The sequence below is a fragment of the Ctenopharyngodon idella genome, chromosome 17 (assembly GCF_019924925.1).
Source record: "Ctenopharyngodon idella isolate HZGC_01 chromosome 17, HZGC01, whole genome shotgun sequence".
In the NCBI taxonomy this organism is placed as follows: Eukaryota; Metazoa; Chordata; class Actinopteri; order Cypriniformes; family Xenocyprididae; genus Ctenopharyngodon; species Ctenopharyngodon idella.
Genome location: NC_067236.1, coordinates 31,257,352 through 31,283,364, shown reverse-complemented (window position 1 = coordinate 31,283,364; position 26,013 = coordinate 31,257,352). Strand labels below are relative to the sequence as shown.

The 26,013-nt window shown below is 37.8% G+C and overlaps 1 protein-coding gene across 5 annotated transcripts in view; it reads right to left on the bottom strand.

The window, feature by feature from the left end:
• Positions 1-26,013, bottom strand: part of tiam2a (TIAM Rac1 associated GEF 2a) — a 127,389-nt gene that overhangs the window by 43,152 nt on the left and 58,224 nt on the right. For 4 of the 5 annotated variants that reach the window (XM_051868115.1, XM_051868112.1, XM_051868114.1 and 1 more), the window contains exons 5-15: positions 25,771-25,940; positions 24,003-24,227; positions 18,744-18,929; positions 16,733-16,879; positions 15,977-16,021; positions 9,403-9,459; positions 6,719-6,886; positions 3,195-3,299; positions 2,995-3,073; positions 2,816-2,905; positions 2,415-2,627 (exon numbers count right to left, since the gene is read on the bottom strand). In XM_051868115.1, coding sequence (XP_051724075.1) covers positions 2,415-2,627; positions 2,816-2,905; positions 2,995-3,073; positions 3,195-3,299; positions 6,719-6,886; positions 9,403-9,459; positions 15,977-16,021; positions 16,733-16,879; positions 18,744-18,929; positions 24,003-24,227; positions 25,771-25,940 — 1,485 coding nt within the window. The remainder of the gene's footprint in view (positions 1-2,414; positions 2,628-2,815; positions 2,906-2,994; positions 3,074-3,194; positions 3,300-6,718; positions 6,887-9,402; positions 9,460-15,976; positions 16,022-16,732; positions 16,880-18,743; positions 18,930-24,002; positions 24,228-25,770; positions 25,941-26,013) is intronic. The other variant, XM_051868116.1, reaches the window with a different exon arrangement.

The following is a 26,013-nucleotide window of genomic DNA, read 5'->3' as shown; positions in this document are numbered from 1 at the left end:
GCATCTGGATCAAATTTTGTGGTGATAGCATAAAGAAATGAAAAGTTACAGCATTTGGAACCAAGGTAGCTTTTTTGTTTAGCCCTTGACGCCCCCTAATGGGCATTTTTAAAATCGTTCCTCCATGAGGAATATCTTGTGATCGACGCAAGAGATTATGGCCCCGTTTCCACCTGGTATTAAGATGTGTTTTGGTCGATCGGATCACAAGTAGATGAGGGAGTCACATACCCGTTTACACCTGGTGTTTTTAGTCTCTTTCGTCCACTTTCAACCACTTCCGTCCTGATTTCTTCGAGGGGAGGGTCTATGGGTGTGTAAACGTATGAAGTTTTTCAGAAGTTTTGATTTAATAGGCGACATAACCACGCGCAATTTGCATATGAACGTGACCGGGGACTACAGGAAAACACACAGAGAGCATCAGCTTTCATTTCTGCTCTGACAACTGCGAGACTGCGCTGAACACGGTAAGTACATGTTAGAAAACAGAAATGTTTAGAGAACATTGTGCTTAGTATGTTTTTCGCCTTCAAACCAAATTTATGGCTTCAGCCAGCAAAGTTTAAATCCCGCCTGGCTAGCGCACTTCCCATAATGTTTATTGTGTCAGTAGGCGGAGAGAAGGAGGTCTTTTGTGTCTGTTTGAACACATTTGACCACATGAGCGTCTACACCATGAACACAATCCGGTCGAATGTGTTTTCGACTACCTCTGGAGGTGGCCAAAAGTGGACAAGCTCAAAATGTTTTACACCCCATTTACACCTGTATTTAGTGTCGTCCACTTGTGATCCGATCGACTAAAACTCATCTTAATACCAGGTGGAAACAGGGCCTATGTTGATTTTGGACTCATTTTAATCAGAAGCATCCACTGTAAGTAATGAGGTGCCATTTTCTACGATCTATGCATGCTTCATGAAGTTATAAACAAAAACGCCATATGAAAGCCACATCTGATTTTAGTTAGCGCCTGTGGGGTTTTCTGTGTCGTAACTTCATGAGGAATATCTCTTTATCTGTAATAATGGGGTCTGTAATATGATTTTGGACTCATTTTAATCGTGAGAATCTGCTGTAAATAATGATGCTATTTTCCACAATCAGAGCATGTTTCATGAAGTTAAAATTGGACATAAATGCAGCATCTGTATATAGTCAAAGTTGTTTGTCGTTTAGTCAAAGCCCAAAACAATTATGCTTGCTGTATTCTACACCGTGAGAACTTTCAAATGACATATAACACATGATTATCTGAGCTGTATGATGTTTTTGACACATTGCAGTACATAGTACAAAAAAGTATTTAATAAATTGTGAAAAAAAAAAAAAAGTATTTATCAGCAAATAACTCAGCCCTACTTAGGAGTTAATAAAATTGCATTCCTTGTAAAGTTCAGACTCTAAGCTTTCAAATGACACCTATTTTGTGTTGATCAAGGCAGGAGTTTTGAAAAATATGATTATAATTTTTTTTGTAGCTAGGTGGCGCCCACGGGCGGTACACTCAGATTTAGAGGGATGACTCAGCACTCGTTAAGAGTTGATCAAAATGGTGGAATGCATTAAAAAGCTGAGTTTCTAAGCTTTAAAATTATACCTATTTTGTGTTATTCCTGTCAGTGCTTAGTAATTTGATTATGAATTTTTTTCGCGTGGGTGATGTACCACCGGTGGTACACTTCGGGCTTAAAGGGTTAATATTTAGTAAGGTAGTTGTTGTAGTTGTTAAGGTTATTGGGTAAGATATAGAATATGGTCATGCAGAATAAGGCATTAATATGTGCTTTATAAGTACTAATAAACAGTCAATATCCTAGTAATATGCATGCTAATAAGCAACTAGTTAATAGTGAGAATTGGACCGTAAGCTTAAGTGTTACCAAAATTAGTTTTTACAAAGTACACATGTGATAGCTTCAAGTTAACATGAGTTTACAACCCAATTTATTTCTTAAATGTGATGTATGCCTGAGCAAAGCTAGAGGGAAATAAAAGGGAAAATAAAAATGTAGGTTGGGACTTGACTTTAACCATTGAGAATGGACTGAATCATGTAAAGTGGTCTCTATATGACAGATTTGTGTGGAGGTGAATAAGACGTCTTAGTGATGTTGGCAGCACTTAATTTTACATTCCTGTTCTGCATGTACATGCTAGGTACTAAATTACAATAAGTGGGTAATAACTTGGTACTAACCATGACCTAACCCTAAACCTATGCTAAGTCCATGTATTTACTTTAAGGCCCAGGTATACTTCACTTCACACGTTCCACTCTGTCTAGCCTTTCAAAGTTTTGTTATTGAGCACTGAAATCACTGTGTGTGAATACATTAATGTGCTGACACAAAAATTGAGCTGCACTCAGACATCAAACATTTTTCTGGAACATATGTGTTCTTCTCTACCTGTTGAGGACTTGGCTCTTTGGTGGTTTTGGAGGTTATCCCTACGCAGAGTCTGTGTGTTTACAGTGTCTGAACTGCGGCGAATGGAGGGTGGATGGCGTTTCACAGTCAGTTGCAGACTCTGATCGTTGAATAAAGTCTGTATCAGAGCCAGGTCCAGAGAAGACACCTCACAACCATTCAGAACCACAATCTCGTCACCGGGCCTCAGACCTATCAATGATATAAAACAACAGGAATGAAGGAAATGAGAGTTATAATACCCTTCAAAAGTGATACCTGAAAAAACCGGTGTGTTCACTACAGGGGATTCTTTGTTCTTTGTTCAAATATCTAAAATATGTTTCTAACATATCCAATCAGCATAACCTACATAAACTCAGAGATAAAAGCAAATGTACCTTCGCTGAAAGCAAGCCCATCAGGGAGAACTTCACTGACAACGATACGGCTGTTTTTGAGGTTGTCTACATAGCCTGTAACAGCAAAGCCTTGAGGACAAGAAAAAAAAAAAAACGTGAGAAACGGCACGCATCATAAAGTGCCATCAATCCCCATGAGCTTAAAAACAGCCACTTACCAAAGTCACCAGTTAGACTGGGTCTAGACATGTGCAGAGTGTAGACGTTCAGTTGGCAGACCTCCAATTCGTCATATGACTAGGGTGACAAAGACGTGTAGGTAAGTGCACAATCATGCAGTTCACCAACTTTAGACTTTTAAGAACCGGGCCGTTATCCAGCTATTGAACATTAAGCTTTGCCATCATCAATATCTTACCAAGTTCTGCAAAAGCTCAACAGCTGATGGTGTCGATACCTCCATCATGTCTCCAACACATCTTCTCAGCCTTAAACAGTGCAGGCTGGGGTCCAGGCCCATGAGCTAAGAGAGGGAAATCTATCTTAAGTTTCAGCCCTTTCCACATACAACAAATAAAACATACGGCATCAAGACATATTGCACCAAGTTGTACAGTATGAGGATGGCACTATAGCAACACCAAGGTCATGGGTTCGATTCCCATGGAAAGCAAACTGATAAGATGTGTACCTTCAATGCAAACCTGAAATGTAGGTATGTTTTTATTAAAAAAAAAAGAAAAAAAAAGAACTAGAGGTCTTCTCTGGTCCTAAAATCTGTACCCGACCCGAATCGACCCAAACCACTTCTTAGTCGAACCCGACTTGCATAAAAGAAAAACCTGACCCGAGGCAGGCCCAATGAAATTATACCTGAGTCCGACCCGACGGCATTCATTTTCGAACCCGACTGGACCCGAACATAAACGGCATTGACGTGTCCACAGCCTGCAGCCCTGCAGTCAGTCTTTTCCTGATGGATCTTATGCTATAGGATTTCTGTGTGCGAGGTTACAAATGTTCATTCCTTTTCTACGTGCGTTTCTCAAAAATGCACTTGACATGAATGCATAAGTATGCGCTGAAGTGCTGAAAGCTCATTGCCAATCACTCGTCACTGTAACCTCAATACGCCCTATAACTTTTGGCATAATGTTATTTACCTGACCAATAGATGATTAAAGTTGATTTTAATCCATGCTGACGGCACTCGCTGAAACTGTAGGCAAAAATGGAGCAGCTGAGTCTAATGCGGAAGCAACCATGCGTAGAGTCCATTGCACATAGACACGCGGATTCAGAGAGTACTTAGAAAAAGTGAGATAACGTTGTCATAGAAATGTTATAAATGATAAAATTTTGTTAAATGCCTGACATAGTTTAAAAGAATTCGGGTCTTCTCGGGTCCGTTCAGAAAAAGCACATTTATTTTAAATTACCCGAGACCCGAGGCCACTGATACCGACACCCATCAAAGTTTTGGATCCGAACCCGCTCGGGTCTCGGGTTTTTGGATCCAAGTGAACCCGTGAAGACCTCTAGTGTGAACAACTAAACTACCATTTAAAAGTTTGGGGTCTGTAAGATTTAAAATAATAAAAATAATAATACTTTTATTTAGCAAGATTGCATTAATTTGAACAATAGTGACAGTAAAGTTATTATGGATTCCACAAAACTTTTAAGCAGCATGATTTCAATATTGATAAGAATAAGAAATGTTTTTTGAGCAGCAAATCAGCATATAGAGAGCGTGCACGTGACATCACTGTTGGCCGGAGCGACTGCGGTTATGCCCACAGAGTGGAAAAAAATACAGCTTTGGTTATCAGCGTGAATTCCACGGAAAACACAAAACACATCCAAAACTGGAAAGAGCTGTGCGATTGACTGTACAGATAGATGTGATAAGAAATCTGAGGTATATTTTTACAGAGTGCAGAAAGCTACAGAAAAGAGAAACAAATGGATCAATGCAATTCACAGAAACAATTGGACTCCAGGCAGAGAAACGTGGATTTGTCATTTTGTGTCAATATGTTGGATTTTGGGGTAAAATCATACCCTATATATTGTATTGTTATATATTGTGTTGACAACTCATCAATTAAATATTTACCATCTTACAGTATATTCTGCATAATTTAATGGTTTTAAATAAACACTGACAAAAACTATACGAAAAACTATATAAGATTTAGCGCTGGACGATATGATGATGTATATAACACTGATATAAGTGATCACCCGGATTTACACCTACCTATATTGTATTTATATAAAGCGTTCACAGGTAGATTTGCTTTATGCATTTCCCCAATTTATCAAATCAATCAAACTGCCAAAGTCACGCCCCCCCAGTGGTGAACCACTGAAATTTCAAAACACGTGACGAAGCCTCGTTTACTGAAATCACGTGACTTTGGCAGTTTGATACACGCTCCAAACCACTGATTCGAAACAAAAGATTCATAAAGCTTCGAAGCTTCATGAAGCAGAGTTTTGAAATCACCCATCACTAGATATTGTTGAATAAAGTCAAAAAGTATTCTCGTCATTTCATAACATTAAGGTTGAACCACTGTAGTCACATGAACTGTTTTAAATATGTCTTTAGTATCTTTCTGGGCATCTGAAAGTGTTAATTATCTTGCTGTCTATGCAGGCCTCACTGAGCCATCGGTTTTAATCAAAAATATCTTAATTTATTTTCTGATGATGAACGAAGGTCTTGCGTGTTTGGAACGACTTGAGGGTGAGTAATTAATGACATCATTTTCATTTTTGGGTGAACTAACCCTTTAAACTGATAATCGTTTGTTTTACTCGCATTTTCGCAGTTTCCTCAGTTAATCCAGTCAGGCAGCAGCTCTTTTGCCACTTAGTCCGGCTGAGGGAGCGTGTTCCGACGGGAAAGTGACATCAATGCATACCCTCTATTAGAACGATTTCTGAAGGATCATGTGACACTGAAGACTGGAGTAATGATGCTGAAAATTCAGCTTTGATCACAGGAATATATTACATTTTAAAATATATTACAATAGAAAACAGTTATTTTAAAAGATCACACTTAGGTGTCTTTAACTATTATGTACTTAATGTCAAAAAAATTTATTGTGTGTTACACATATTCAGTTGTGTTTGTTCTTAGTTTTCATGGATTGCAGTTACGCCCACTGAGTTGCAAAAATACAACATTGGTTTTCAGTGTAAATGCCACGAAAAACACATCTAAAACTGTAATTGATTGACTATACAGATAGATCTGACAAACTCGTTGTCCGTGTTTGCGTTTCTTTACACCTTATGTATTTATCTGAGTTTACTTTATTATTAAAAGACATTTCGTAATAGATGTAATTACATGTAGGTTTTTTAAATAGAAGTAAAATGTAAAAACACGTACACAAAAAGTGCACTGTATCAAATTATTAATTTAAATGTTAGTACATAGGTACAATAAAACAAAAGACAATATAAAGTGGGTTTTAAATTGTAACAGTATTTCACAATATTACTGTTTTTACTGTATATTTAATCAGAGTTTAAGAGACTTCTTTCAAAGAAAATCTTACAGACAATTTTTAACGGTAGTGCATGTGTGTTCATAGAAATAAACTGACTGTGTGAAATTAAAATTGTGTGAGAAAAGTCAGTTGCAGAAGAAATGTCAGCCTGCTGTCACAGATTTCTGACTAAGACAGCTGTCATGCAGAGGGCATAATGTCATCTATGATAATATGATAATGAATTTCCCTAGATGCTGTCTTTTATAATGTCACCCATAACATCAGATAAAGGAGTGAAGTATACAACCACATACAAACACAACAGTGTGTCTGTGTGTGAGTCAAACTAATCAAAATGGGTGTGATGGTAAATCAAGGTAATTAATCTGAACACTACGTTTATTTTTCTTTTTGAATGCACTGATCTTACCCTGCAGGTCTCAGCCAAGACATCCATGACAGTGTGATGACTTTTCAGAAGAACCGTAACAGTCTGGTAATTTGGCATATAGACGGATGTTGTATTTTCCTGGCTGCAATCCCACTGGCTGCCTTCAGGTGGCATGATTGAGTAAACATTAGCCAAACTACCCAACCGCTGTGAAAGAAAACAAAGAGGAGGATGACAAAGATGAACAATTTTCATCAGGTCAATACAAAGACTTTTTGAATATAACTTTATTCCCTGGTTAGTCAGTAAGTTACCTATTAATAACACACTTTATTATGCCTCATTTATTAGTTGTGTGTTTAAAGATGGATTTTATAGGATTTCCTTATAAATCCTACACTATAAAATTATCTGATCTAGATACATTTATAGCTTTTAGTAACCAAGGGATTTATAGGCAAGCATAAGCACTTATAAATTCAAAGACTATCTAAAACTAAAGCACGACACTGTTCCATGACTCATAAGCATGACGTTCAGTGGCTTCGTTCTGTGCTTGTTCAAGGATGTGTCACTAAAAAACAAAACACACTATGGTTCTTTCATTGGGGATTAAGTCTTTGGTGTCGGAAACAAACATGAGAACACGCCAGAGAAAATGTGTCACGTCTCAGTTCCACAGGTACAGACCGTCCACACATCCCACTCAATGAAGTAATGGTCTTTTTTAGCAAGGGAAAGACAGTTACCATTTGTATAACCCTCTGTTTGTCCAGTGAGGGGTGTGAATGGAGCCCTGACCAGCAGCAGAATGAGTGTGCATTCATTTAACACAGTAACGGTCAACTTTCCAACAGAGCAGCCAAGGGCAACCGCCCAGTGTACACTCCTCAGTGTGTGTGGCTCTCAGCACCAGAGCCTTGAATTCAGACTTTCCTCTACAAAGTGGGAAAAATCATTTATGGAGGCTAACCTCCACCCGGAACATGCTAAAGATGGAATGATGAAGACACTTGCTGTCGAGAATAACCACGGTCTCTTAGCAACATCAGTGTGTTGGTCACCATGGATTACTGAAGTGGCATACAGTGAGGATCCATGGACAGTGCTTTAGAGCCGCACGAGAAATCACAACATCTACACGTTCCTCATTCCATAGAACGTGTTCGTTTGAAACGAGACAGGAAACTATATAAATAAACTGATTAGACACTTTTAGACACTTTTTCTCCTTATGGGACACACACTGTCTCAGTTCTGGACAAGTGTCCTCATAGTGAAACACAATACCTATCAAAATTTGACTATCAATTAGCTACAATCAGGGCTTGACATTAACTTTTTGCTCACCAGCCAATGTTTCTAGTGGTTTTCCAAAGTTACTAGCCACTCAGCATTTTCACTGGCCACAATTTTGACATCGATACCATGGGGAAAAACTGCCATATTTTTAATATCTCATAATTTGTCAGCAGGTTTATTAGGCTGCTGTCACTTTAAGACCTGACGCACAGATCAATTATACTGTTACACATGCGTTTTCTTTCTCATCTGTTTATGTTCACTTAAAACATAACTGACTGTGTTTACATGAATACTCACCAAGACCGGCATTTTGACATTATTTTGTTTATTTGACAGTTTAAGTGCAATAAGCAGCTAAAAAGAATTCAATTTAGTACTGAGAGGTGGCTTTATGTGCATGCAAGATCTAATCTTAACCTAGATAAACGCACGCTATTATTTGACGCATATCCAAGTGTTTGTGTGGAGAGCGCACTTACTGCATGACATTGGAGGAACCGGTGCGATCACTTGCATTTAACTTAAAATACTCCATCATGTTTGATCATACAGATAAGAATAATCCAACATTCAAAACTGTAAATGCTTTCTGCAGTTTGCTTTTTTTTCTGAACTAAAAATAACGACAAAACATGCTTTTGTAAAGTAATAAAAACAAAAAGCATTCGCTTTCTGCCGTCTCGGGCTCTGTGAACTTGAGCGCGTCACAAAAATGAACTGAAACTCAGCATATACTTGCCTCACAGAAATGAGAAATGAAAATGTTCAGACAGTCTCCTTCTGTTTTTTCACGTCACATTTATAATTATGTTTGCCAGTGTGCTTAAAGGCTCATTATAATGATTTATATGGTTTATTAATATAAACACACGATTAGTCAACTAAATGCTTAAATGAACGACTACTAGTCGACTAGAAAAATCTTTAGTCAAGGGCAGTTCTAGTAAAATTATTCGCAATATGCACAATAATGCCGAAATTCAAGCCCTGTAACAGCAACAATATTCATCTGGAGCAAATGAAACGAGTGAGTGAGGGGAGGAGGGTCTGTGTGTCAACTTGCTGTCGGAGAGATGAGAGAGAGAGAAAGAGCAGCTGGTATCGTGTATCTATTCTGCGGAAAATGAATATTGGAAGTGTTTCATATATTTCAGTATCGATATGTATCGAATTTTTTTTGACAACACTACATTGCACTTAGTTTATTATTTCAGGTGCCTTTTTAAAAGACTACAATTGAAAAACGTATATATTATATATGAAATCCACCGCATTTGACGGGTTGGTGGGTGTTAATGTCAAGCTCTGGCTACAACAAAAAGACATTACTAATATAAGTAATGTGTAAAGTGTAACTGTATTTTTAACATTTAACCCAGTAAAACTGAGCTTTTTCTAGTGCCAGAGTTTTGACATACCTTAAAACTACAAGGGGGAATGGTACTGAGATGTCCTCCTCCATCACTGTCAAAGACCTAAAAACAAGAAGGAAAAAAATTTATCACGCACAGTGTCATTAAACTCTTAGTCATATTTTGTGAGACAGAACAGAGCCATGGTTACAAACACTGCAGCAGACAAACTATCATTTCGTTGCTAAATAAAACCTCAGCAAAGCAAATTTGCTGTAGTGAAACTATTTTTGATCTTGAACAAAAGCTTTGAGGCCTCACTGGAAGTCAAGAGCATTAGAATGGTTAGTATGATGAACAGTCATGCAGTCTCTTACAGTTCAGGTCATTGTTTTACAGGCACAAGGTTGCTTTTTAAAATATTCACCCTGTTTCTCTGCAGTGGAACAGTCCTTCAACCTCAATTAATCTAACATATACTTTTGTGGACAAAAATATTGTTAGCCTTTATAATAGATTACTTGTGATGTTCCTCATTTAAGTTGCTTTGGATAAAAGCGTCCCTCCCTAACATGTGGTTATATACATTTTAGATTTTTTCCCTGAGGCCCACTTATAATGTTAGTTTTTCTGCATCTTTTTCCTCTCCTTGAGCCTTAGAAACAGACAGGGTGTTTGCCTTGAAGACCTGTAAACAACCTCTCTGCATGTGAAATGAGAAGCTTTTGAGGCTCTTTCACATGAAGCGTGATAAAAATGTAAAAATATTGATGGAGCAAATGAATATAGTTAAAGGGATAGTTCACCCAAAAATGAAAATTATCCCATGATTCACTCACCCTCAAGCCATCCTAGGACTATCTTTTTTCCAAGTTATATCAAAAATATTCTGGCTCTTCCAAGCTTTTTAAAGGGCGTGAGATTTTGAAGCCCAAAAAAGCACATTTATCCATCATAAAAGTAATCCATACAGCTCCAGGGGGTTAATAAAGGCCTTCTGAAGAAGATGCGTTTTTGTAAGAAAATTATCCATAATTATAACTTTATAAACTAGAATCACTTTTTTGGGCTTCAAAAAAATATTGGTTACTCCCATTATAAAGCTTGGAAGAGCCAGAATATTTTTTAACTCCGATTGTGTTTGGCTGAAAGAAGATAGTCATATACACCTAGGATTTCTTGAGGATGAGTAAATCATGGGATAATTTTCATTTTTGGGTGAACTATCCCTTTAGAAGAGAAGAGAGGAAAAACTGACATCTCACATAGGTCGAAAATCTTAAAAATACCAAGGCAAAATTTTATTCCTCACGGCATACACTACAGTTCAAAATGTAATGTTTTTGAAAAAATGCTCACTAGTGAACAGCCCTAGAGTTGGGATTGACTTGAGCACAGGAACTGATCCTTGTTGACTCTGTTGTCTAAAGTGTCCGAAGTATTGCTCAAGTATTCACTCATTCTCTAATCCCTAAATAGTGCATGGCAGTTAAATGCTGGCAGTTAAATGCTGTGGCTGTAGTAAGTACACGACGACAGAGAATTCAACACAAAGAGTTTAACAACAAAAACACGCAGGAGATCGCAGGAGTAAACAACGTAGAAACACAACTACAACAACATAAATGACACACCGAACAAGGAACAGAAGGAACCGAGGGCTTAAATATACAGGGATAATATCAACATAACATGAAACAGGTGTGTAACGTAATTAGCAACCATGCAAACAAACTAGCAATGAGAACTCAGGCAAACAGAAAACAGGGTAAATGAAACTAAACAGAACGTGATTGTTACAAATGCACTATATCTGCAAGGAGTGATCGAAATGAAGCGAGGAAATTGGACACTGACATATTACACCATGCGCCAGAGAGCTGTCGCAGAAACAACGGTCACATACGCTACATTTATTTTGTAGCTTACTTTAGAAAAAAAAAAAATAACAGTCATAGTAACTTTACATTATAATTATACATACCTCTGTGCCAGTTTTGTATTTCAATGCTGTTATATTAATGCAATTGATATTATTTGTTTCTCCGTGGATAACCTAATTTGTGTACATAATTATTAAACTAATCATGAAAACTCACATCAAGAATAAACATGTCAATAAGTATACACTATTTTATGTATTTTTTTTTATTTTTCTGTATCTTGAACTCTCCCGTCCACTCAGCTTATTGTGCCAAAGACAAGAGATGATTCTGGGCGCTCAGCACCATCACCTGACCGTTATAATGAGATAAATTAATCAAGGAATACACTGTTTCTCATTTATTTTAATTCTGAAAATAAGACTAGTTCTTGTGACTTTTAACTTTGTAAAATAGGTGACAAAAGTGTTATAGGCTACTCATAATTTCAAGGTAATGTTATCTCTAAATTGGAATAAAGGGAATTTAATTTTTGTTTTTGTCAGGGGAAAAATAAATCAATTTATTGTGTAATAAAGACTGCAAATCTTGTATTCTATTCCTGACCCTGTTTAGTAAATGGAGTCGAGGAGTCAATTCCACTGACTCTGAAAAACCTGGAAACAAACATCTCTAACACTCACTGAGGCTTCTTTTTTTTATTTAAACTATATTAAGGACAGTAATATCGTGCTACAAAACAATTCCTGTGATCAAAGCTGAATTTTCAGTATCATTACTCCAGTCTTCAGTGTCACATGATCCTTCACAAATCATTTTAATATGCTGATTTGGTGATCATGAAACAACATTTTCATCATCCATGTTGAAATAGGTTGTGCTGCTAAATATTACTGTGTAAACCATGATACAATTTTCTCCAGGATTCAAAGAACAGCATTTATTTGAAATAGAAATCTTTTGTAACATTATGTTTTGCTTGTCACTTTTGATCAACTTAATGTAGGTATTTATTTCTTTTAAAAAATTTAAACAAAAAATTTAATTAAACTAAACTACTGTCTAAACTTTTGAACGGTAGTGTATACATATAAATATATAACTGTCAAACCCAAGGTTAAACAGGATTAATGTCAAGGACAACTAAATAATGATTTGCCAATTAGTGAAAACAATCGTGGGCTAAACAATTGATTGATGTTATCAGAACTAAGTGAGAGACACAGAGGGGAAAAAGAGACAAAAAAGACACATTGACTTGATGTCTACCGCAGCGTCCTTAGCAAAAGGTTGGCCTGTTTAATATTTAGCAACTAGCATAGGGCTCTTATAGCAACCATCTGTGTGTCGCTGCGGGGAAGAGTATAGCAGGCTGCAATTTACCACATATGGCTTTTAATAATTCATAATACATTTCTCCCTCTGTCTGTCTCCACACCTCTGCCTTCTGTGCTGTGAAATTAAATTGGGGCTCGTTAGCCAAGCTGGCTGGATCTCCCATTACACGACACATGTCAGGGAGGGACAGGGATTCATGTCAGTGACTGGATACTCTTTTTTTTTTTTTTTTTTTTTTTTTTTTTTCAGTGATGTTACTGGGATTCATTTACTGACAGAAATGAACAATTTTACTTTTTTTTTTTTTTAATAAGGTTTGAAATTTGCCTCCTGGAATTGGTTTTCAGTGGCATTTTTTTACTATAAGGTCGAACATATGACAACATGTTGTTCATTTATGTCAATTACTTCAGTTTAATCATTTTTAAATGGTCACTGCAGTGTGTCAACCCTTAATTATATAGGCTTAATTATAAAATATTCTTAAATATATTGGTCACACTTCAGTTTAGGGTCCAATTCTCACTATCAACTAACTATTAACTACGACTTTTCCCTCAATAAACTCCTAATTACTGATTATTAATAGTTAGTAAGGTAGTTGTTAAGTTTAGGTATTGGGTAGGATTAAGAGATGTAGAATAAGGTCATGCAGAATAAGGCATTAATATGTGCTTTATAAGTACTAATAAACAGCCAATATACTAGTAATATGCATGCTAACAAGCAACTAGTTAATAGAGAGAATTGAACCCTAAACTAAAGTGTTAACAATATATTACATTTCAGAAAACATTTAATTAACAAATCTGGCAGTTTGGAAAGGAAGATCATTGCTTCTGTAAACGTTTTAGTGGTATGCAATACAATCTGTGAATTAAATAATAAGTAATTATTTAATGATTTTGATTTCTAGAGGCTGCAGCAATATTATCTCAAACAACCTTCCAGTTACTATCTTTACGGATATTCCAGGTCATTACTCCTTAAAAGCAATTAAGACATTTATAGAGGTTTACAGGAACATACTAATATATTCTCATATTATTTAGAGATCCTAGTCGATGTAGAGATGGTTTAGTTCCTGAAGGTACTCCTAATGCACTTTCATTTGATAATGTTCAATGGATATTTTTTAGTATTGATTTTTGTTTTGAATAACTTTTTTTCCCCCCACTGAGCTCATTGCAATACATTCTGGAATTGCTTTATCTGAGAAGCATAGAGGCGATATTGCTTTAGAAGTTGGCCAAAATGAGACGCATCTATGGGGGGGTTGCTTTAGTGACGAAACAATTTGTTGTTTGTGTTGTGGATATTTAAGAAAAAAGTTTGCTTCGCTTCATATACTCAGTTTAACTGCATTAGGTTAAAGAAGGTAACTGAACTGCACACATACATTTTTGATGCTTAAATTATGTTATGTCTAAATTATGAATTGGTCAAACATGTTTGCAAAATGGTCTGAATGCTCTCTCACTGAATCATCTGAAGCAATTTCTCAGTCAGTAAAACAAACAGACAGTATCAAGAAAACAACCAGCACTGTTTTTTAGTTTTTTCCTCTAAATGGATGTCTGACAATTTTGTAGCTTTTTGCAGTTTTCAGATTTAAAAACATTGAAAACGTCTAGAGATAGAGTAGGTTACATTTGTTCTGCGCTAACATTGCTCTCACTGATGGTCTGAACGGTGTGTAATAGTTAGGCTATATATGTGTGATGAGCAGGGCGAGGCGAGAGCCGTGAGGGAACGGCTGCGCGTTGCACCGGTCTCGTATGTCTCACGGAGGAGCTCCGGAAGCATAAAAGGAGGAGCGACGACAGTGAAGGATGAGAGAGGACCAGGCCTGGACTTTATGTTATGTTTTATTATGTTTGTGTGTTTACTTTCGTTTTGTTGTTTGTTTATTTTATGATTATTAAAGTGTTTGTAACGTTCGCCGGTTCCTGCCTCCTTCTTCCCGTATATATACGAACTGTGTTACAATATGCCTTTTAACTTTTTAGTGTTAAATAAAAAACACTTTGTGTGTGCCGTCAGATGAAATCCTGCAGGCATCCATGGTTTCTCCATCCATGCAATAAATGGATTTCTAGCGTATTTACTTGAACTTCTCAGGTAATATCCATGGTTTGACCCATTTCTATGGAAGCTTGTTTCCGCCACTAAATAAAAAAGGTAATTGTGACTTTTTATCTCACAATTCTGACTTTTATTTTATTCTCACTATTGCGAGTTATAATGTCAGAATTGTGAGATATATATTTACAATTGCAGGATATAAACTCAAAACTGCAAGAAATAAAGTCAAAATTGTGAGATATAAACACAATTGTGGGATATAAACTCGCAATTGCTAGAAATAAAGTCAGAATTGCGGGATATAAACAACTGCAAGAAAAAAGTCAGAATTGCGGGATATAAACTCACAATTTCGGGATATAAACTCACAATTGCTTGAAATAAAGTCAGAATTGCGAGATATAAACTCGCAATTCCTAGAAATAAAGTCAGAATTGTGGGATATAAACTCGCAATTGCTAGAAATAAACTCACAATTGCGGGATATAAACTCACAATTTCGGGATATAAACTCACAATTGCTTGAAATAAAGTCAGAATTGCGAGATATAAACTCGCAATTCCTAGAAATAAAGTCAGAATTGTGGGATATAAACTCGCAATTGCTAGAAATAAACTCACAATTGCGGGATATAAACTCACAATTTCAGGATATAAACTCACAATTGCTAGAAATAAAGTCAGAATTGTGGGATATAAACTCGCAATTGCTAGAAATAAACTCACAATTGCGAGTTTATATCACGCAATTCTGAGAAAAAAGTCAGATTTGTGAGATAAAGTCGCAATTACCTTTTTTATTTTTTATTCAGTGGCGGAAACAAGCTTCCATACATTTCAGAGGCTTCCAAAATCAGAATTTAAAATGTACTGAATAAAGCTTTCTACGAACGTGACGTGAGAAGCTGTGCTGACAGACACGTATGCACATAAATCATGATCACACGCTGAGAGCAATATTGTAAGTTACTGCATAATACATTTTTAACAATCAGAATAATACAGCATCACGATACACAAAGTCTCACTTTTACCTACAGTATGTCCTTTAACTATAATAGTATTTTGAAGAACAAAAACACGAACCTGAACATGAACTATTGGCTTTACATCATCAAGTCAGCTGTCACTTTGGCACGAGGCCCTGTGCGGTCGCACACTTGGCACAGCCCTTGCGACGGCTATGCCTTAAGATGTTTTCTAGCTAGGTAGCTCACTAGGTTTTGGAATATAGCTATTGCATGCAGGTCAGCAAGGGGTTGATCTTCAGAAGCGTCTATATTTCTACGAGGAGCCATGCTATAGCTGTGATCCAGCAAACTAGTATCCCTTACCTGAGGAAGACCACTGTAAGAACAGCAGCTCAAATCAATGAATTCCTTTTCACAGGGACAAAATGAAAAGACAAAAATGAGGGATTTCCATTTTTATATAGACTAAAATGGTTTACTGGGTAGTAAAGAAGTGCAACAGACTCAACAAAACAAGCATTAGTTGCTTATTTTGCTGCCACTTTTTATTCCAAACAACACACAGTACTCTAATTGTAGAGACAGTCCCCCTGCAACAACCTGCTATTAAATGCCTTGCTCAAGGGCACGGTTGTGACAGGAAATCTATAAAATTCTCCGGCTCATGGGTCACCCCTCTCTGGCTTTAAACAAACGGCCCAGTGCAGTTCCTTAACTGCCAATTTACCACCATTATTAGCACAGTGCGGTAACATCTCAACAGGGAGGAACGTCATCAGCTTCATCAAGGTCTCAAAGCTTCACACTTGGTAACCAGATATGAAACCCTGCATCCTAAAATAGCCCTCTTATTATCTTGGTGCATTTCTAAGAAAGGAGGTGGAGATGGGAGAACGAACAACATTTTTAATCCTGTCAGCTCTGTAATTACTACCTTTAGAGAGTCTTTATTTATCAAAGTCCTGTTATTTTGCACCTGTGGGAGGAATTTCCCACCAGCATGATGCATGAGTTTTGAAACATGAAAGGTAGGAAAAATTGATATGCAAATGTACTTCCCAAGCGTTTGTCACGGCACACAGTCACGACTGGTTAAATCAGACAGAGTGAGTGCAGTACCTGAGAGACAGAAGGCTTTTTTTCATGACCTCGCTTGGTAAGAGTATCCAGGCCCTTGAGGGATGAAAAGACCCCTTTCTTACTGCGACCTCGCTGAGAGAGAGACAGAGAACGCTTTCGCATTGTGGCCTCGTCTCTCGAGCAGATCTGTATGACAACAGAGAGATTGGAGGTAATGGTAACTAGGCAAATATTTCAGTTTTGAAAATGGCAATGTTACAAATTAAATGGAGGAAATGGCATCCTCTTGCAATAATTTCAAAATTTCAAAAATGCATTGGGAGTAGAGCACAACAGTTTCAAAAATAAAAATCCCATTAATTTTCCTCTGAGAAATGAATTTTTAACAATAATGTATAAATCTGTCATACACCAACTAGACTACCCACAGTCCTGATCCATCAGAGAAGTCACTGTCTCCATGGAAATGAGAATCATGCCAAAAGAGCTCAGCAGCAGCAACCACAGACTCCCATGAAGCATTGCAAATGTCAATCAAGTCAGTCTCCCTACACTCAACCAACTCAATATGTGAATATTTTGCAATAAAACTGCAAACGTGACTTTGGCAGTTTGATACACGCTCTGAACCACTGATTTGAAACAAAAGATTTGTAAAGCTTCGAAGCTTCATGAAGCAGTGTTTTGAAATCGTCCATCGCTAGATATTGTTGAATAAAGTCGTTATTTTGTTTTTTTGGCACACAAAAAGTATTCTCGTCGCTTCATAACATTAAGGTTGAACCACTGTAGTCACATAAACTGTTAAATATGTCTTTAGTAGCTTTCTGGGCATTTGAAAGTGTTAATTATTTTGCTGTCAATGCAGGCCTCACTGAGCCATCAGATTTTATCAAAAATGTCTTAATTTGTGTTCTGAAGATGAATGAAGGTCTTACAGGTGTGGAATGACATGAGGGTGAGTAATAAATGACAGAATTTTCATTTTTGGGTGAACTAACCCTTTAAGGATTGTTGCAATATACTATGTTCTGTGAAAGTAATTTAATGTTAATTTTGCACAATAATAGCAATGTGGTATAACATTTAATAAATTAATTGTCATGCTAAGTACACAGAAACATCATTAAATTGAAACCTGTAATTGGGAACTATATTGGAAGCAAAAAAATATACCTAATGTAATATAAGCTAAGCTAGCAGGCTAATCAGGTAGATGTATGCTATGCTAGTATGTAAGCTAACTGGAAAAAAAAAAAAAAAAACAAACTGTAAGAATGAGAAATGCTTGAGCGGCCCCTATGGCTGCTGCAATCGCGTCTTTTGCAGCGTCTCGTGCATGACACGGCAAAAGAAGATCAATTTTTTTTTTAAAAACTTAACTCTAGACCTTGCATTTTTTCGTTCCACTGACATGCATCTAGCGTTTTTACAGCAAAAACGTGTTCTGTACGAACCAGCCCTAAGAGCCGTGTGACTGTCATGTTTGCGTGCTTCGCTGACGGGATCAAACTTTCCCCGTACGTGATTTAAAACGTAAGACGGTACCTAAATTTCACTTCAACTGTTAATGAAATTTTGGTAGGCTACATGGTTTTAACTTTTCACTGTGAGATGATAGCCTAATTGTTATATAATTCAGATGGGCAACAGGTTATTTTAATGGTATGCCAAAAAGTGTTTATTTTTAAATGTGATCATTGGTACATGTTTACCAGTATTTAACACACTTTCAATACAAAGAAAAAGTACATCTTGAAGAACCAAAAAAAAAGGGGTGGGGGGGGGGGGGGGGCGGGGGGTGTCCTATAATCAGGGTCTTCTTATATTCTAAACAATTTGCAATGCTTCATGGGATGAGTAGTTAAATGCTTAGTATTGTAGTTCACAACTTGTGTACCTTTGTCTTCCAATGGCATTGCTTCAAAACAAAGTTTGCAAAGTTGTGATTCATCTTTGAGATCTTCATGGAGAAAATTAATTAGAAAAAAATTCTGGAAGCACAAAAAAAAAAAAGAGGGCTGTAACTGTAGTGTTCAAGGCTACTAACCAGTGCATGGAAGGAGGAGACGGAGAAGATTCCCAGACGGGCGAGTGCAGCTTTGGTTGGGCGGCTGGCCGTGGCTAGGAGGCTCTTGGGGTTGGGTAACTCGCTGCCTTGCAGACTGGCCAGGTAGCAGCGCATGCGGAAAAGGTCCATGTTGAAGCGCTCAAGATTCTGTTCCCACTGCTGGATCTGTCCGCAAATTAAAACAATGGTTGGTGAGGAAGAGCATCTCATCCACCAGTTAACAAGCTTCCTTGCACAAGGATCGTTTGTGGTCTATGGTGGCACAAACAGCATGAGGAGTGATCTCTGTGGCTGTAATGGCACTCAGATGTGAGAGGTGCATAAAGGAAGTTTTTTTTATTATACTTTGTAATAAAAACTCATAGGGGAAACAATTGGATTGAAGATGAAAACAGATAACATGCCAGGGACATTAGTCACAGTTTTATGAACATTATCAGTTTGCACATAGCTAGACAATTAACTAGTCTGGTCAATATTGAAGCCAAGAAACACCCACTTAAACAGGAAGAGATTGTCTGACTTGCATGTAACATGACCAGGGTTTATTTTGTTTTAATCTACCATAGGCCCTTTCTACACTGTCTGAAAAGTCTATCTACACTAATAATTAACATTATTTTACATTGTTCACTTATTATTGAAAAATAAATACAAATATTTAATTTAGTGATAGATAACTGACGACAATGGATATTCACACAACTAATCAATAATGGCACTATGGCACTTGACGTTGCTTTTGTGTGTAGCCTGTTTGCTTTGGTTTGGGCTTTCAGCATCAATTCATACCACTGGCAATGGGTTTAGAGACAATGTGTCATTAAAGTTTCTTGGCTTTTGGTTTATTAAATCCTACCAACTGAACCCCACACCATTAAAACAAGTATAATGAGGCTGGACAGACACTGTGCTGTTAACTCATGGGAACCTTACCCTAACCCAGGAGTGCAGATTTAGGAGTGTGACACCGGATCCTCCCATTACTACAAAAAGAGAGGCCTGTTTGCTGTAGCTCAGAGCCCATTAAGAACAAACTAGCTAGTCTTTGGAACCTGTTTGAGAAATTTGTTCTAATTGTGTCCCAGGGCATTTGATACAGAGTCAACTGATAGCTACCTGTGTTGAATAGGTGAGAAAAGGGGCTTTCGCAGCGAATAGTTCTAGGAACTCAGTTATAGGAACTAGGCACTAGGATAGTTCTAATTTCTCCCCCAGGCCATGTTCCTGGTTGCATTCGCACCGGGAATAGGAACTCTGAAGCGTCCGACAGCGGTGTCTTTAAGCACAGCATTTACAAATACTAAAAACCGGTGGAAGGAAGACGCTGTGATCGGAGCTGTGTTTGTTGTGTGTCGTGGGTTTCGTGATAACGGAGATGGAATGTAAATGCATAATTTACGCAACTGAAAGAGGAAAAATTGGGGCTAAGAGATGAAATCTCCTATGACAACTTTCAGTATTACATATCATCGAGGCGGAGAAAAGAACCCTGCAGACAACAGGTAAATGCCGTTATCGCTGTTTTCCATTTTCATGAAGTAAATATGTTTACACAGCTTTTTAAAAATGCTGGTTGCCAGTGTTTGACATGGGTTTGCCCAATCAATGTACACTCACGTCACTGATAGTTACTGTAGAGCTGGTTTAGACCCCGGTTTAGACTTCAGCCAATAGTTCTAGGAACTATGAAAAGGTTCCTCCGGTGCAAAAGCCCCTGAAAATAGTAGCTGAAAGTTCTCACACAGTCTGTCTGATGCACATTGGCATAACTGACAGGTGGGACATGTCCCCACCACTTTTCGCCAGGGTCGATATTGTCCTCACCACTTTTTGCAGCATGAACATCTTGCAGCATGAATGTAACTAATACAAAGGAAACATCTCCATTTAACTAGTAGAGAATTAATCACGTTCGTTTGTGTTATATAAGGGGCAGTCGTGGCCTAATGGTTAGAGAGTCAGACTGAAAAATGGCTGCATACTGCTCCGGGTGTGTGGCTCCACAGTTTGCAGTGTGTGTGTGTGTTCACTACTCGCTACTCATAATGTGTGTGCACTAACTTGGATGGATTAAATGAAAAGGGCAAATACTGAGAATGGCCTTTGCAATTCGGAGGCCCGTTTCAAAGAAACAGTCGGAAGTCTTTCTTGCAGCATGGTGGACCACAGGAATGATTTTTTTTTTTAGCTGCAGGTGCGAGATAAAAATATAGAAAAATGAAATGATGGGGAGGAAATGAAAAAACTAAAACTGCCAGTAGGTGACGGAAAATCATTGTCTTTACGAGTGAGTCATTCAGTAATTGTCAAAAAAATCCATTCAAAATGGCTGATTCATTCAGGGACCAAGCAAATGACTGCGTCTGAAAGCTTAGGCAGTGACTTGTTGCCTTGTTTGCGTTTGCGCACAAAGGTTCCTCATGAAACTGATTTCAGACAGACTTCCGAGACAGCGTAACAGTTTAATGACTTACGACAAAATAGAGTGAGCTTTGGTGATGATGTTTCTCGTTAGAAATAAAGTCAAAAGTAGAAAAGTTTGATTAAAAAAAAAAAATGTATGCTTACACACAACTATATATATATATACACACACACACACACACACACACACACACACACACACACACACGCACTGTATTGCCAAAAGTATCGGGACACCCCTCCAAATCATTGAATTCAGGTGTTCCAATCACTTCCATGGCCACAGGTGTATAAAATCAAGCACCTAGGCATGCAGACTGCTTTTACAAACATTTGTGAAAGAATGGGTCGCTCTCAGGAGCTCAGTGAATTCAAGCCTGGTACCATGATAGGTTGCCACCTGTGCAATACGTCCATTCATGAAAATTCCTCACTACTAAATATTCCACGCTCAACTGTTAGTGGTATCATAACAAAGTGGAAGCAATTGGGAACAACAGCAACTCAGCCACAAAGTGGTAGGGCACGTAAAATCACAGAGTGGGGTCAGCAAATGCTGAGTCAATAGCTACAGACCTCCAAACTTTGTGTGGCCTTCAGATTAGCTCAAGAACAGTGCATAGAGAGCTTCATGGAATGGGTTTCCATGGCCGAGCAGCTGCATCCAAGCCTTACATCACCAAGTGCAATGCAAAGCGTTGGATGCAGTGGTGTAAAGCACGCCACCACTGGACTCTAGAGCAGTGGAGACGTGTTCTCTGGAGTGACGAATCACGCTTCTCTGTCTGGCAATCCGATGGACGAGTCTGGGTTTGGCGGTTGCCAGGAGAACGGTACTTGCCTGACTGCATTGTGCCAAGTGTAAAGTTTGGTGGAGGGGGAATTATGGTGTGGGGTTGTTTTTTTTTAAGGGTTGGGCTTGGTCCCTTAGTTCCAGTGAAAGGAACGCTTAATGCTTCAGCATACCAAGACATTTTGGACAATTTCATGCTCCCAACTTTGTGGGAACAGTTTGGGGATGGCCCCTTCCTGTTTCAACATGACTGCGCACCAGTGCACAAAGCAAGGTCCATAAAGACATGGATGAGTGAGTTTGGTGTGGAGGAACTTGACTGGCCTGCTCAGAGTCCTGACCTCAACCCGACAGAACACCTTTGGGATGAATTAGAGCGGAGACTGTGAGCCAGACCTTCTCGCCAACATCACTGCCTGACCTCACAAATGCGCTTTTAGAAGATGGTCAAAAATTCCCGTAAACACACTCCTTGTGGAGTGCCTTCCCAGAAGAGTTGAAGCTGTTATAGCTGCAAAGGGTGGGCCAACTCCATATTAAACCCTACAGATTAAGAATGGGATGTCATTAAAGTTCATGTGCACATAAAGGCAGGCGTCCCAAAACTTTTGGCAATATAGTGTATATTATATATATATATATATATATACATATAAAATTAGCTCTGCACTGTTGTAAATCAATAGACTATCATAGTGCTGATGTTTGGGCAAACAGCACTCTATATCCTGAGTTATAAACATATAAATATAGGTTATTATAAACTGGCTATTAAAAACAATAACTCATACAGGGACATTTTTTTGCCCTATATATCTTGAATTTTCGGAGCACTTTATTAATTTCGGTGGCATTTTTGCTCCAAGCCCTGATAATTTCCAACCCTGGTGTGTGCGCGGCATGATGGCAGAGGGCGGGGCTCTTTTTCGAGCGCAAGCGAAGGCCCTTCTGTGAAACACAGCAAAGGCTGCTTCTGGTCACATGTCACAATTAGACGCAATCTGGCACTGGAATGTGTTGTTTTTGAAATCATGTGCTCGTTGCTGCTGTTCTCTTGACTTCACATAGATGAGCGCTTCAATCTAACATTGTTGTGGAGAACGGAGACTCTATTTGTTCCGGTGAAATCATATATCTCTTGATATACAATCACTGATGAACATCTTTGGTTTAAGAAAAACTATATGTATTTGAAATAATCAATGCTTACTACTTCTGTTTGGGCAACATTTCTGATTGCAGTTGTAAATGTGTAGTTCTACACATGTATCTTTCATTTGTTTTTCTGACCTTTTCCCTGATTCATATAAAAAGCATATGTTTAATTGTAGTAGATATGCAAGGCAATTATGCTTGAGTTTGGGAGGAAGGGTGAGGGGAGGTCAGAGGAGACTTCAAACTGCCCAGCTGGCACTGACTTGTGGAGACAAGACTTCAAAGTAGTCCAGTTTCTCAGGCCATTCTAACTTCTTTGCCTTCCCCAAATCTCTCATCCAGCCTGGCACCCCTCTGACTCCCCTGGTGACCTTTGCATCAACTTCAGAGGTTCCCATGAAGCATTAACTTGATTGTTATCAGGCAGTGGGGGAAAAACTACTAATACCATTAGTCAACTAAAGCTATGTGGGTCATGCAACCTCTAAAGCGGTATGTGGTGGTAAGATTAACATGCCTTCTGTTAACATGACAAAGCCTTCAATGATTTATCCCAATGTTTCAGACAAAATGAGCTTCTTAAATAAGTAAATTCTTAACCTTGTCAACACATGCACACCTCACTACAAAGCCTCAAACATAATGACCTGGTAAAAGAGAGGTCTCGGTCCACATGTTTGGTGCGCACCAGGGTTCGGATGGCAGCGTTCACACTTATTCAAATGAAACGCACTAACAGAGCAATCGCACATGGGTTCGTTTAAATCAAACCAAGCGTGAACACACCCTAAAACAACACATAGATGAAACAAAAAAGGACTACATAACAGCATTACACCAAATGAATTTGATCGTTTGCTTACCTGGTTTTCAATAGCCTTTCTATTTTTGGGGTCACCAACGATGGACAACTGCAGCTCTGCCATTTTCCTCATCTTGCCATCCATGTCGATCTTCTGGAGAAGACCACGGATCTGCCCACGTAACAAACGCAGTGTGTCCTCCTTCCCGTAGCGTTTCGCAAACAAAGACGCACTAGCCGAATGAATGGCAGTTACCCAGTTCTCCAGGTCAGTTTGGTTGGAGGCCTAGAGTTGGAAAAAAATACAAGGGAGGAAATGTGACCTTTTATACATAGAAATTACGGTAAATACGGTCAGTGTCACAAATAAGGTTATTTCATTAGTGACCTAGAAATGTTTGCAGAATTTTGCATCACTTCATTTTATATAATAACATTACTAAACGTTTTACATTTGTTCAAATTCCTAAAAATGTATGTATTTTCAGGTTTAAATTATATTATGAGGCCTAGATTGTCAGTGTCTCAGGCTTTTGGACCCTACTTTGTGTTTGTCTGCAAACAGATTTCAAGCATTTAAGTTTATGCGTGATATAATAAGGTCTTTAATGCCACCAGAAACATTACTGACAGGTAATGTGTGTGCGTAGTGTTATTATTTACTACTAAATTCAGACACACTGCATTAATCAGCATATGGAACAGCCAGAGATTGTCTGGCTGAATAAGCCAGAAAATCTTGCAATGTTATTGGCTTGATAATATACAAATGCCAGGGCTTACACAGAGAAAATGTCCTATCCATTCATTTCCATCAAAAATGATCAGTCATTTTTGGCCTGGACTCTCATTTCTCTCATTTCATCACTCTATACTCTCATTTCTAAGGAAGCTTGTTTCCGCCACTAAATAAAAAATAAAAAAGGTAATGACGACTTTTTTCATCTCACAATTGCCAATTTACATCTTACAATTCTGACTACTTACAATTGCAAAATATAAACTTGCAATTGTGAGATGTAAACACAATTGTGAGAAATAAAGTCACAATTGCGAGTAGTCAAAATTGCGAGACATAAACAATTATGAGAAATAAAGTCAGAATTTCGAGTTATAATGTCAGAATTGCGAGATATAAACTCAATTGCGTGTTATAGTCCAATTCTGAGGAAAAAAGACTGACTTTTCTTACATTATAGCTCGCAATTCTGACTTTAAACAACTGTGTTTATATCTTCCAATTCTGACTTTATAACATGCAATTGTGAGTTTTTATCATGCAATTCTGAGAAAAAAAATCAGAATTGTGAGATAAAAAGTTGCAATTTAAAGTTTTTATTCAGTGTTGGAAACAAGCTTCCATACATTTCATAGTTAGTAGCATAAAAAAAACAATGGTAACACTTTACAAATCTTACTTAATGTTAATTTCAACATTTACTCATACATTATTACACTCAAAAGTTGTGTTTGTTAACATTAGTTAAAGCACTGTGAACTAACATGAACAATGAACTGTATTTTTATTAACTAATATTAACAAAGATGAATAAATACTGTAACAAATATATTACTCATTGTTAGTTCATGTTAGTTAATACATTACTGAATGAGACCATAAAGTGTTTCCACAAAAACACACTATTTCCCAGTTGAGTTGCAAACACAAAAAGCATGCTAAAACACTTTCAAGTCTAAGTATTTTTATGATATAAAACTGCTCTACATAGCATGTTATATCTGGTTTAACATGTTATATTGTTATATGGGGTGAGTGTGTGGGTTTGTAAGCTCAGTTTGTAGTTTGAAAGCTCAGGTTTTTAACTGACCTGAAATAGGTAGACATCACCATAGGTGTTACTGAGGCAGAACACGTTCTCTTTCTTGGGGTGCTCAGGAACAGTCTGGACTACACCATCCTCTGCTAACAAGGCATAGCATGGAGACTCTGGGGCTGAAGAGGCTTTTCCGTAGGTCTCATAGAACAGCAGTGTGCAACCTGCAAGAAAAAAAAACAACTTGGTCATGATCGATCACTTTAAGCAGTTTTGATGTGCTCTTACTGCACAAAT